Source organism: Aythya ferina (assembly GCF_964211825.1).
Source record: "Aythya ferina genome assembly, chromosome: 4".
NCBI classification, from domain to species: domain Eukaryota; kingdom Metazoa; phylum Chordata; class Aves; order Anseriformes; family Anatidae; genus Aythya; species Aythya ferina.
Genome location: NC_140300.1, coordinates 43,141,499 through 43,156,201, shown reverse-complemented (window position 1 = coordinate 43,156,201; position 14,703 = coordinate 43,141,499). Strand labels below are relative to the sequence as shown.

At 37.9% G+C, this 14,703-nt stretch overlaps 1 protein-coding gene across 3 annotated transcripts in view; it reads right to left on the bottom strand.

Annotated features, from left to right (window-relative positions):
• ARHGAP10 (Rho GTPase activating protein 10) overlaps positions 1 to 14,703 on the bottom strand; it is a 143,484-nt gene that overhangs the window by 25,426 nt on the left and 103,355 nt on the right. For all 3 annotated transcript variants that reach the window (XM_084517188.1, XM_084517186.1, XM_084517187.1), the window contains one exon: positions 11,136 to 11,286. In XM_084517188.1, coding sequence (XP_084373314.1) covers positions 11,136 to 11,286 — 151 coding nt within the window. The remainder of the gene's footprint in view (positions 1 to 11,135; positions 11,287 to 14,703) is intronic.

The following is a 14,703-nucleotide window of genomic DNA, read 5'->3' as shown; positions in this document are numbered from 1 at the left end:
AGATGATTGTCCATTGGGACTGACAGACTTAGCAGTGCCCATTTTTTTCAGGACAGAGTTCTCCACTCTGTAGGCATGGACTACAACTTTCCTCTCAGATCTGTGAATTTATTTCCTTGATACAACCAAGCTTATTTTGCTTGAACAAGGTAGCAGAAAAATTTAGCAGGGTAGAACATGGCAATAACTCCAATGTAGCTGCCATTGTCATCACTGTAAATATATGTAAATATATTATCAAAGATTTGTATTTACCTTTCTAAATACTGCTGCTACATTAACATTCCTCCAGGTTCTTTGAACTCCTTTGGCATGAGACAAGATATTTGAAAAGTTAACATTGCTAAGCTACACAAACCAATTAGCAGACAACATTTTAGGACAAGCTAGATGGCTTCACATTATTCAAAATATTCACTTTGCAACAGGTCTATTTGTGAAGATTTCTGCTTGACCCTGCTTATTATAAATCCCATATCAGTTTTCCCAGTTCAGTTTCTCTTTAAGAATTCTTAAAAACTTGTAAGGTATACTAACTGCTAGCTATTTCCTTTTTTTTTTTTTTTTTTTTCCCTACTCTTTGTGGAACCAGTAAAGATCCTAAGGTGTTGGAGATTAAAAAAAATCTTTATAGTCTAGAGTGTGAAAGTCTAAAATTTAGTTGTCTAGAGTGTGTTAACTATGTTGCTGGAATTGAACCATATCTATATTTTTCATTTGATTTCAGAATTCATGGGCTGCCTAATATTGATAGTCTAATACTTTTCTGTTTCTCTCCTCTGACTCCTCTTTACCTCCAAGTTTGTTCTACAATGAGTAACATTGTCAGATTTCCCACTTCTATGTAAAGGCTGACTGCCACATTGGATTGACAGGTCCTTTCGAAAAGGAGCTCCAGAAACTTCCCATTTTTCTTTTTCTAACACTTGAATTCTAATGAGTTCTTACATCATAAAATAGGGAAGATGGGATTTCTGTAATGAAGCTCATTTATATCTGTCTTTTATATTTTTATGGTGGGTTTGGTGCCTTTATTTTTTCTCACCAGAAATGTCAATCCCCTTTGCTCTCCCATTACACACTTATCTTTGGATACCAAATTGTGACAGACCAGATGAAGGGCATTAGGATTCTCAGAATAAAAGCAATAGCCTGCATGACGTCTCATAATTTTTTGTTGACAGTCCAGCCATCATCTCTTCACCTTCTGTGTAGTTGTGGGAAGCCTCTGAGTTCCTTTGGCTTTCTGCTTGGCCATCTGTATAGAATTGCCTCTAAGCTGCTTCTACAAGCTCCCCACCCTATGCAAACAGGTATAAGAACCAATTTTACTCTCAACAGAGTTAAAACTTGTTTCATATTCTCATCACCTTTTGCATACTATTTAAAATTTTTGACTGCTCAGATCCTTTTAAACTGTCATCTAAATTATCTTCTTGTTTCACTCTTCTAATCACAACACTCATCCATCCTTACAGCTTTCACTGTGCCTCTGCAACAGATACCTGTGCTTTGTCTTTATGGCTGTTCATAATTCAGACCAGTTCTAACTAGAAAATAAAACAGTTTGGGCTGATCCTCACCATTTACTGTTTGTGTCTAGCTGGTATTACTTACTATTCAGTTTCCGATGCAAATAGCCTTTTTTTTTTTTTTTTTTTTTTTTAATCCATGTGTCACCCTTTCTCAAAGTAAAAAATCCACACAAGATAAGAAAGCACTTATATGGGCTGAGACTTATATTATTTAGCTTCTCTCTAACAAATATATAGCCTTTAATTCCTTTTTCCTTTTTGTCTGGATAAGCCTCAGATAGTAAAGGCTCTCAGACTCTCGATACCAGAAATCTGAACTCAGCTTCCACCTAACTGAACATGACATACCTCCCAGTTGCCTTCTTTTGACTTTTTCCATCTGGCTAGTCTAAGAATATTTTTTGTTGGCATCCTAAGTTGAAAGAAACTGAAATACTTTGGCAGTGTCAATAATCAGATCCTTACTTTATTCCAAGAATTCTAAATAAGAAAAAACATGTAATAAAAACTACAAGAACCAGAGAGCTAACATTATCAGTTACTTGCTTGAGTGACAGAGTTTCTTTCAACCTCAGCTTAAGTAAACTAAAGAATTACACACTTTATTATTAAAAGAAAGACTAATCTTAACATCAACATTACAACCAATGTCTATAGTTTAAGGGTAGCCAAAGGATGAAAGCAGTTTATGAAAATGAGTGTTTCTGAAGTAAATGGGAAATTTACCACAGTTTCTATTGAGATACACAGAGAGCAAGCAGAACGGATCTCTTGTGTATTCTCTAAATGTTCATCAGATGCCCAAATAATGGCAATATAAGAGGGTAAAAGGCATGACTTATTCCACTTTGACAAAGTCACATACGTCAAGAGGAGCTGGAGAGAATTACTGAGGAGAGTAAATTCAAGATGCTGCAAGATCCCTGTTACCACCTTCAGCTCTGATATTTTCTGTATCATGAGATGGGGAAGCAGCAGCTGCACTGCTGTGCAGCCACCCATCCTTCCCCATCAGCATCACAGCTGCATCCAGCTCAGAGATAACAAACACTCATTCACCATAAATAGCTAACTTTCCACAATAATAGAGAAGGTAAACCAAGTAGAAAGTAGCTTTGCTCTTATGTTAATTTGTGCGTACATACTATGCTTTCATTTTAATAGGAATCTCATAAATTAGGGCTAGAAAAGAAGTATGAGTATCTAAAATACTCACTGCCAAGTGAGAACTTAGTTCTGTGTGCTAGAGCTTCAACAACCACAGAAAACAGACACGAAAAATGTAATTTCAGATTAGTCGTCTTACACAATCAACACAAACCTAAAGTGATTCCATGACATGAAGTAATAATCACATAAAAAAGTCAAAGGCAGCTAAATCAGCATTACATTATGTCAAAAATAAGCCTATCTTCTTTAGAAGATGCTCTAAGAATTCCTGTATGATAAAAATTACTGACATGAGAAATCCAGTTAGGTTATAATGTCAACAGAAGTCAAAACAAATTACTTGGTACTGGGAACCAGAATATTCACATCAGATTCATAACAGAAACCAAAAGCGAATTTATTCTGAAGCAGCACGTCTAATCTAAAAGGAAAGAAAACGATTAACCTACCTAATCAGCCAAAACCATACAAAAGGTGCCATTAGCTCACTCTAGCTTAGTATTTGCACCTTGCTGGTACCTCCTCAAGTATCCTCACTCCAGAAAGGAGTAACGGAGTTGTATTTGTGAAAGGCCTTTCTCTAGAGGCATGGCTGCAATCTTTTGTTCACTACTCAGAGCACGAACCATCCTGTGCTAATCATGCCAAGCACCAGGTGAACTTAGTCATTCTTTAGTTCTTCGCATCTTTAAATTTCTGAATGAAGTCATCTATTTCTGAGTAAATAAAGAAGTTGTGTACTTTTGTCTAACCACTAAAACTAGTCAACAGAATTGTTCATTACTCATCTCCAAACTTCAGAAACTGTGCTATTTAAACAAATGAATTTCCTAACTAAATCATATAAAAACAGGTTAATAATGACCTACTGTTTGGTTAAGAAAAATCACAGCAGTGTACCAGCCACGAGGAAGAAAATTAACTTTGTCCTAACTGAAACCAGGACAATAGTAAAATTAACAAAGAGTTATTTAGGCGTTCCTGAATAATTAGTATTTGAAAGGTCAGATGCCTGTAAACACTCAAAAAATAGATTTACCACATTTCATTATCAAAAATTATTAATTATCCTCATTGTGTAGCAAATTCTACACACTTCAGTACTGCCCTAGTATGCTGTTATGATTAGATAAATGCTATTATTTCTTACCTGAAATTTAGACATCAGTAGACTCATACACTCTAAAACCAACATAACCTTCAGTGAGAAAACGGACAGCACAACCTGCATATCCATTAGTTCCATGCTTTCAAACCACATGCAGCAAGAATGAGATCTTTATGCCAGCTATTTTTTCCTCTCAGACAAAATAATTAACACAACAATTACATTTGACTACACTTTTTTCCTAGATAAAGACCAACTTTGACAGATTTTTCAAATGTGTGCATGTATAAGCATGTATATCTTATGCACATGGTAGATCTGCAGAGAGACACTTTAATCCCATCTCCATAATGATTCAGAAATGTTAGAAAAAGGAGGAAGCTGCACTAGAAAGATTTTGTGTCTAGACTGGCTGATGTAACTCAAGAATAGTAGCCAGAAAGGTGGATGTTTAAGCTGCAGATAGGCAAGAGACAAAAGTGCTCACCTGCAAGTTACCTATAGACAACTGGAATTTTGGGTCCATTTCTTTGCCCTCCTTCTTTTCTGATACCATCTCGTCTATTTTTAAAATGTAAAGATCAACTGTAAGCAGGCATATTTCTAGGCATATACTTTATTTGTAATAGCAGGTAGTTATTTCGACAAATATCTCTTTCATTTCAGGTTGTCTCTCAAAATTCATGGGAAGTATTGCTAATGTTACTCCTTTACTTCTAGGAAACCCTAAATTGTAGGTGAGCCTTTTGCTGAGCAAGCTAAAAACCAAAAATCGTGAAGAATTTCAGCTTATTCTTCAAGCTGTGGAAAAAAACATTGACAGAGTCATGGGTAGAAGAGTAGGGTGGTTAATTTATATCATGTAATTAAATTTTGAAACACAGCAGAAACCAGACACAAGCGTGCAGGGGGGTTCCTCTTTTGATTTGTGTATGCTGAGAAAATAAGAGTGGTACATAAACTCAAGGATTACTCATTTTTTTTACCAGAGCCTGGTTGGCAGGAAACCACATGTGACCTCTAGCTTTACCAGGCTGGCCAGATGCCACACATTAATTTCATGGTTGTAAAATACAGAGATGAACTGCAACTACTTCCTGAAAACTCAGACATATAGTAAGATAAGTAGGCTATTCTACAGTTTTCATAGTTTTCTTGTTGCATCAGAGGTCTTGGGTTTCCATAAATTCAGGCAACTTTTACCTATGGTCCAGACCTGTATCAAAACCTACCAACAGAACAGCTCTTGTCTCATCAGTGGCAATGGGGACTTTTAAAACTAAAGCAGATCAAACAAGGCTGTCATCTGCTATCATCATTAATAAAAGTTTCATGATTAAGTAGCATACCTCAAATGGCACCAAAAACTCCAAAGATGATGAAAATATTCTTTATGATTCTTTTTCTTTCTCCTTTCTGTTGTCTTGGCAATTCAGCCACTGATATACACAGGAATACAGTTGGTGGTGGTGGTTTTTTTTTGACTGAATGGCAAAGACTGACACAGACTGGGAGCAAATCAGGAAGAGCAGTAGTGTTCTCTAAGTCACAGATCAGCCTTTGAGCAAGTTCACTCCCTCTCCTCCGAGTTCTTCCCTCCTATCTTTGCCACCAAGGGAAGCAAGAGAATGTCCTTGGGAGGAAGCACCTTGTCCAGTGAAATGCACAGCCTCATCCATAGGAAACTGACTGAAGAGCTGAACTATGTCAAGTCTTCGTTCTACCTGCAGTCTTGTGTGTTGGGTTAAAAGTAATTTCAGCCAACGGCAATCGGATAGGGCACAGCTGGCTTGTAGCAAAGACATGTCAGTGACTTCCATGCCTGGGATTAATGGCTTTTAGCATGCAAAATTGGCCTTCTTACAGTATTATGTGCCCTTGCATGTCTGGGTGCAGAAGGTAGAGAATTAAAGAGATGAATGATTATTACAGAAGATCAGAGATTTTTATTAATGCCTGGCCTCAAGCAAAGACTGACCCTCCCTCCTGAACTCCACACTCCTTTAAGTTGAGATTTTAGTTTTAGTCTATTCATTTTCCCTTTTACTGCACTTCCAATCCCTTTTGTGTGCATGTGTGCAAGCACATGGAGATGTGTTTACTTTTTAAAAATTTCTACAGGCTCTGAATTTCATATATGGAAAGTAGACAGGTACTGGTGATGATATTGGGGTGACTTTCACACCAACCACAAAGATTTGACACGTCATTTGAAAAGAAGTAAAAGTTAAAGAGATGTTTACCATGTTATGACAGCTAATTTTGATTTCATATAACTGCAGCAAGTAGGCTGTAGCACGTAGTTACTCACAGGTGTAATAGATAGACAATGTATATGGTGTATACAAAGAATGGGCCAAAACTATTCCATACTTTCAAAAAAAATAGGTACCTTCTATGGACCCACAGCTTTCCAGCCAGAAGTTAATTATCAGATTGGAAATTGGGCCCCTACACACACATACTGTTACCTAAGAAAAAGCTTCACCTTTACTGGCAAATACTATACAAAGAAAAAGCCTTTTTCAGCTCTCATCCTACTCAGAGCCGTTGGGTAGAAAAAGATGTGATAGATCCTGTTGAATTGCAGGAACTATTCTTGCAGCAAGGTGAAATATGAACTACCTTAAATTCTACATAGCAAACAGCAATCATCCTGATCTTCCCCTCACAACTAATACTGGTGTACCTATTTTGTAACAGCGTAACTGTCTGTTCTGCTCAGCTGTTAACAATAGCTTTGTAAGCAAGTGTTGCAAGCCCTTATGGCTTTTTGATATGCCTATGTAGCTGCTTTTCTTTCCATTTCCCCTGCTATGTGCCAGGTTACAGAAACACTTCCAAGCAGCAGATTCAGAAATAGAAAGAGTTCAAGGCCAGGTTTCACACCTGCAACCTTGCAGTTCTGGACTGTTCCAACCCTGAAGACCAATCTCATTATTATAAATCCAAGGCTTCCAGGTTTTATGTTCAGTAATTCCAAATAAAGTCTATGTTTTTTCACTTGTTTGTTTGGGGCAGGAAGGGATGGGAGGAGCAGGGAGAGGGAATAATTCATGGGAGCTATATAATTATTACACGCATCACGTTTTGCTTTGATGAAGTGATGTAACTGATGTAACCAAATGCCACAGTAGCTCATGCAAACTAATATACTACCCAATCTAAGGCATTGTATCACTCCAATACCCTCAAAAAGAGCTGCTCCTAAATAAGCTAACATACCATTCATACTTCAGCTTCCGAAGATACTTCAGAGGGTAATACAAATTAGCACAAAGTTTTAAAGGGTTAACCAGCAGTTCTAATTTTTGATTTCTTTTAAAATTCTACACAAAAATCTGTTTTCTAAAGCACTATATATACAATTTTTAATTTATAGCAGCAGAAGCAAGCTATTGCAAACACCCCATATGCCTCCTGAGTTTCAGAGCAGGGAGTGGGAGACAAACACCTTAAGAACAAAACAAACAAGCCCTTCCATAACACACATGTGCTATGTGCATGTACATGCCAATGACAAATTCTGACATCTAGAGAGTATTCAAAGAGAATAAGGAATCAGCAGGCACTGTGGCTTAAGACGTATATACTCTGTTCTGTTTAGAAAACAACTTGTTCCGCAACTGGATGAATTGCCATGCAAGACCAATTTCTTGACTCCACGTGTGATTTATGAAACTCATGCTGACTGTCTGCTCATCTGGATGGACTGCACTGTACTTCCTACTTTACACAGGACTTTTCTTGCTGTGTTGTTCTTGTGGCTCTCCTAAATAGTTTAATAATGTCTACATCTCCAGCACAGAAAAAGATAAACAAAGCAAAAAAAAAATATTTTGCAACAAGAAGAGAAAATTATATAAAAATTAAAATAACGGTGTGAGGGGACAAAACTGTAACTTTGCATTGCCCTTTAGAATAAATTTAAATAGAGCTCTCTTCTAATAAGTACTGATCATCCAAATAGAAAATAAAGACCCAATGGCATGTTCAGAAGAACCATGTAAATATCTCCCTTTTTTAGCTAACACTTTCTCTCCGTAGAGAGAGAGCAAATGCAAAATTGTTTGTACATATCTGGGACTGTAAGCCACAGGAGTGTCTGCATTGCTACTTAATTCAGTCTAAAATTCATTCCAATAATACTGGTACTAAAATTAAAAAGGCTATTTCAAAACAAACAAACAAGTATTCACTTTAGAAAGCACGAAACTCTGGAAGTGATCTTAATGCAAATCTCAGGCAAATCTGCATTTTGCTGAAGCAAGAACTTTGGGATTAGGCCACATATGAAAGTAGCTCCCAGTTCTCCATTACGTGTAGTTCTACTTAAGACATCAAGATGCCGAAAAATTTCGGAATGAAAAATTATTAATTGGCTTACTATAAAGGAAAAAAGTTGAAAGAAAAATGGACAGCATAATCTCTGATTTAAATTTGTCTGAGGAAATGAAGATCCTTAAGCTAGTAAATACAACACTTGAATTGTTTGCAAATAGGTTTAATCACCTAATTGCCAAGTACAAGGAAAATCTATGCTCTATCAGGACCCAGCACAGCTAATTACAAGAAGGCAAAATAAAGATTTTTATCAAACTGTGTGTGTGTTCTTCCACTATTATATCTATCAATATTTATGCCACTTACAGCCCTTTCTGGGTGGTTGCTGCATACAGTTTGTGTGCAGTCAAGAAGCCTCCTGACTGAAAACGTGCTTTTAACAAGAAAAGTTGGCCCGAACCCTGCATTTCCAATTCAAGCAGTGGATTCCGAAGCCTGTTAACTCCCTGGAGCAGCTGATAGTTAAAGACTTATTTCCGCTTTTCTAACAATTTCCTGGTTTGCATAACAATCCTAAGAGAAACACACTCAAGAAGTTTTCCAGCACAGAGAGATTTCGTCTCCAACGTACTTCGAGTTTCAAGGCACAGAATATATTTGTATATAATTACAATAACTTCAGGGATATATTTCTTTACAAATATATTTACATATAAATATGTATCAGCTACTTGTTTTAAAACAAGATTATTTGCCATATCCAGGAAATACAAAACACTGGTTTATGCCTGGCGCTTAACTCATGCCATTGTGAATAAAAAGTGGGGAGGGAAGGGTTTTAATGTTTAATTTCCTGTTAAAAACACACACAGGATAAAATCTTCCAAAGAGCAGTTATAAAACATGCATTTGTTAGCCAAGAAACTAGGTAAATATGGAACGAAGCCCAGGCTCACTTTTATTCGTTCCCCCCCTCTCCTAAGAACAAAGTAACTGAAGGCCACGGGGCGTACTTGGAGGCAGCGAGCTCTCCTCGGCGCTTGGATAATTAGTCAGCCTGCCCGATTTCTGTACCATGTAACCAATCTGGTGGGGTAGTTCCTCAGGTATTGCAGTGATGCAACCCGGCCCAAAGTACCACCTTTCAATGCGTGCCATGCACCTGCCAAATAAGTGCCCATTGCACCATCTCCTGACTGCCTTCCTGACACAGCGAGCTGGCTAAGACACACATACAGTACGCGCTAGCATGTAGCCTGGACCTGTCAAAAGCTGGCTTCTAGAAACATCATATTTGCAATACTGCTACCTTCAGTAGCAGCTGGAGATACTATGGAGAATATTTTTTAGAAGTCACAAGGAGAAACATTATTTTCAGATCCCACTGAAACTCAGTGCTCTATGTCCTGGAACTGTGACTGGAACCACGTGTAACAGCTTGTTAGGCTAGTCTGCAATGCACCACACTGCGACTCCCAGACAAGCACCAAATTTCCATGCAACAATTACAGCCTTATAACTATCCCACTCCTCTATGTTCAGATACCTGAATGACAAAAGTATGGACTGTATGCAGGAGAAACGGAACGTTTATCACATACTTTTCAACAGTATCACTGCATTTTTGGATCTTACAATAAGGATAACCCATCAAATACTTTCTGTCCACTGTGTCAGGGCCAAAGCCACGTCCTCAGTGCACACTTTGAGACACAGAACTGGAGAAGAGCTGTGGTATTTCTTGTGACCTGCTGTGATTCACATTCAAAATCAGATGTAAACAACTCTGTGAGCGTATTCAGTTTTGGTTTCATTTTTTTTTTGGCTTTTTTTTTTTTTTTTCTCCCAACAGAGGTTAGTTTTATTGCAGCAGATACAGTTCAAGAGCTTTCTTAGTTTTTGGTAGATTTTTCAAATTAACACAGTGTAAGCTTTTTAAGTGGATGTACCTTAAATACTTTCTAGTCTATACATTTCGTTGCATATTTGATGCAGGGAAAGAAAGGCACAGAAATTACATATCTCTAGTGAATTCAACCTGATGACAGGCGTGCTGAGTTTCTTGCAAACTGTATAAAACTGGCTTTCAGACAATAAACTGTTCTGAGTTTATATCTAAAATTTGCACTTACAGCTGTTGTGGGTATTTGTGCTCTTTCCTTAACAAATTAACCACCGTTGACCACTGATTTAATGACAGTTCATCAGCAAATCTCATGCTACTGCATGAGTTCAAAATCTTCCTGTTTATTTTCACTGGCTGATAACTGGACTTTGTGCCCTAATCCCATGATTCTCCATGTGAAAAGATAATTGACTAACAACATCAGTAGGGAGAACAGGGATAGGGTGGAGAAAATCTGTAGCACAAAATGAGGACTTGTCTTCTCAGTACCGTATGTACCCCCAAGCACAGAAATTTCAGGAAAATGGTTACTTTTTTGGCCAACAGTCAGAATATATAAGATGTATACCCTTTGCCTCTCTGTATGCTGCTATTGCAGACTGCATGCTAAAACAAGATTTTTTTTTTCTTCTGAAGTCAGACAAGTTTACGAGTATTTACTGCTAGTAACACCAAGGTATTACAGATTCAAGTGAAGTATTAGTATTCTCTAGTGCAGCAGTGACCTGAGCCTTTAATCCAGATGAATTTAACAGTAGAGTGCATTAGCTCTTCTCATAAAAGATTTGCTTTAATTTTAGTTCTCTCTCCATTTATCTTATGGCTGTGTAATCTTCAGTAGAGGTCAAAGAGATTTCCCCAAAGAAACAGGAGCTGCTTCTTTTTCAGAAGCAAAAAAGCATATTTAAGACAGTTCGCCCTACTTTTAAACATATGCCACAAGACAGTACTCTATACTCTCCTTTCCCTGTACTCTCCTTGTTTCTTTACATGTTTCAAAGCAATTAAACAAGCATGTATGTGCATGCACACACATATACAAATGAAACATGAAATGAAAACACCTACTGAAGATAGGATACACAATAACACCAATATGCTGCAAAGACCGAAAGAGTTATTAACATCTTACCATCATCCAGCTCAAGACAGAGATTGTACACAGCCAGTGGCCTTTTAATACGTTGTCCTTGTCTTCTCGATTGCCTTGGTGGGGCATTTGGAGGAGACACTGGCATAGAGATTGGCTCAGGGAAAGTGGCATCAGGCAGGGTTTTGAAAATCTGCAATCAAGAACACAAAGGGTGTTAATTATTTATCACAAAGAGCAACCTGTGTAATGCAACTGTAAACCATTATCAAACAACATTTGTTTTGGATTTCATTCAAAGCAGGCAGGAGCCAAAAATCCATTCCTTCAAGTTTGAGAGTATGCCGTGGGTCTTTAATGAGTGCTTTTAAAATAAATAAATAAATAGATATAAAATGAAAATAAGCAAGAACACTGTCTACACTTTAACCAAGCTGCAAATCAGTTAATCCAAAGACAAAATATGTGCAGCCATGCTTGCCAGCTAGGATGGAGGAAAAGGGGAAAGAGGGAGATGAACCAGCCACCAGGAAGTTTTAGAATTTTAGCTAGGACCTATAATGTTGCCAGAATATCCATGTTAGTTTTCAAAATTTATGATATCACTATAATATCTGCCAGTTATAAAAAAAAAAAAAAAAAAAAAAAAAGTCATATTCTTGAAGACAGCAAAGGAAAAATTTTGAGGGGAGGGATTTTTAATGAAAGATACCATAGTAACATACCATGTGAGATTTTTCTCAGACAACCATTGTATATTGATTCATATTTGTATTAAATGATGATACTCACAAAGACACATATAAAAAGGATTGCATTTCTTGTCACCATTTTATCCTTTGAGTCATGGCTATTAGCATATCACCCCTCCATACAAAATACCATGCCAGCTCTCTCTGGATTAACTCGTAACACAAATCTGCTCAAACTGATAGTTTTTTTTAACTGACACATACAAGGCACAGTCTAATGATGCTGATTTACTTCAAGAAAATTATCAGTACACCAATGTACAATTTAACAGCAGCCTTTTACAACTGATCATGGCAGATTCATATGAACAAATTAGCTTCATAATTTTTCATCAAAATCAAACCGGCAGATGAAGAAAAACACAAACAGCACCTGTACGAAAAAAAAAAAAAAAAAAAAAAAAAAAAAAAAAAAAAAAAAGCCCTGTGTCTGTAGGGCACCTTGCAGTAACACAACATGGTAATATAACAAGACATAATGAAACAGCATGTGGTGCTCTTTTACCCTGCAATTTTATGTAGTCAGGTATCCATGTAGGAAATATTATAAAGAGGGGACTTGTAATGAATCTTCAAAGGAGAAGCTTTTTATGAAGCAGAAATTCATGCAGAAGTTAGAAAGAGATGCCACAGATAACACATTTTTGGATTATTACAGCATATCTCAGCTGCAGCACGAAGCTAAAAGCCAGCCAGGCTACTCTATGCATGAGAAAAATGCCATAATCATCTTGTGGTAAGGCAGTCAAGACATCATGTCAAAATTATAAGACTATATGCTGGCCTGTTAGTCCTGAATATTACACATACAGAAATGAAATGACCCAGGAACCCACATATACACCAGCTTATATCCACTTAATGATCACTTTCATCCTGGCAGGTTGATGACTGCGGTGTACAAAATCATCAGAAACATCATTCTCCATGAGAACCGTGGAAGAAAGATCGTATCACCCAAAATAGGCAGCAGCAGGCAGGAAGCCTATACATGGTATACAAATGTTCCAGTGGAAATACTACCTTCCTTCCCAGAAGGTGAATGTCACCCTGGAGGAGAAGGGAAAATGAGGAAATTTGAACTTCCCCATCCCAGTTACAAGAAAACTGGCTCCCACTCCTTCACATGCTAATGTACAGGGATTATGAGAGAGCACCAAAATCAAGCAAGGAACTCACTCTAAACAAAGTACGTATAAAGGAGAAAGTGCTGTCCCCTGCACAGACACAGCATCTCTCTCAGACAGTGACAAAGGTCTAATTGTGCTCAGAGTGCTAAAACTATTTTTTTAAACCATGATGCAATATGTAATAATGAAATCTAACATGCACCTACATGGCATTTGGCTAACAGTACCACACTGCCCCCTTATGTGTAAACACAAGGCTAGACTAAGCAGTTTTAGGAATAATATTTGCTTCTGAAAAATCCAAAAGCACCAAAAATTTTAAATGCCATCTTTTTCATGGACTAAATGTTGTGTCTGGACCCTCTGCTAAATAACTCTCCTCCAAGAGGTTGCAGCATGTTGTTTACTATGTCACATTCCCCAGCTGTATTTATTTGTACAGCCTTAACCAGGCATCTCCACTGAAATTAATGATGGTAAGAACAAGTATTCCCCAGGACTGGCTTGAAAGAGATGAGCTTTCTCATATGCATTTAGGTGACTTGCATAGCTTGCAGTAAATTTCTTTAGCACCTCTCAGAAATATTTCAATATATTCTAATAAAACTACTAGCATGAGTAACAGAGTCGCAAAAGCAAAACACAATCAAGAAAACCATAAAGGGGATTCTTACTTAACGATAACCAGAGCCAGACATGCAATAGGACAATGAATTGGAGGCAGATAATGAATCCAAGCAAATTTCTAACTGTAAGTCGCTCTGTGATGTGAAAAAATAGTGGGTGGTTCGTTCTGTTTTATATGGGGAAAAAAACCTACACAACAAACAGGAGAAATAACAAGCAAGCAGTGAAGTTCCACTTCAGGCAGTACTTCTCCAACACATGCTAACTAACTCCGCAACAGTACTTGTGCCAGACAGTCAGGAGCTCCCCAGAAGAGTCATCCTTCCCCTACCAACAAAATTTAGTGGCACTGAGTCTTCTCTTTCACTGTCAGGAACTTCTCAGAAGATTGATTTTCCTCTTCTCAGAAATTCCTAGATCTTCACTGAAATGGCCATAGCTAAAAACTGGCTAAAAATATGCATTACCAGCATACCACCTCTACTGTTAATATTTTCAGGCCTGCCAGCAGCAGAGCTGTGCACCAGTGTTTCCCACAGTACTGCTGTGCAACCCCAGTGCCAACCAGTAACTGTACTGGGCAGTCCAAGTTCCCTTCTGCAGACAAATGCTCAGGTGGGCATCAGGCCTCACTCACCTCTCACCTTCTTGGCATGGCAGATGATTAGAAAGTTTCATTTCTGAGCTACAATCAGTAAGTGAGATTTTGTTTTCTAAGGAGCAGAGAACTCCTGGGCAGCACGTGTCCAGCCGCTCTCTACACTCAGTGAGACCAGGGCAAGGGTACGCATGAACTCCATCCTCTCACTCATGCATCCCTTTGAAGCAATGCTATAAGGTCTAGCACTTCTTTGCTTGTGCTCATGTTTAATACGTGTCTCCATAGAGAAGGGATTCCTGAAAGAGGTTAGATATGAACTAGAGAATGCAACTGCTTGACTATCTGCAGAGCAAACTGACCCAGAGCACATTGAGACACTGAAAGTGTCACTGAAATCACCAAGCAACATGAGTTGCCCTGTAGGAGTCTAAAGACAACAAACAAACAAACAACAGCCCACCACCACCACTAGAAAGATCACTAAGGTTTGGGTTTTTGTT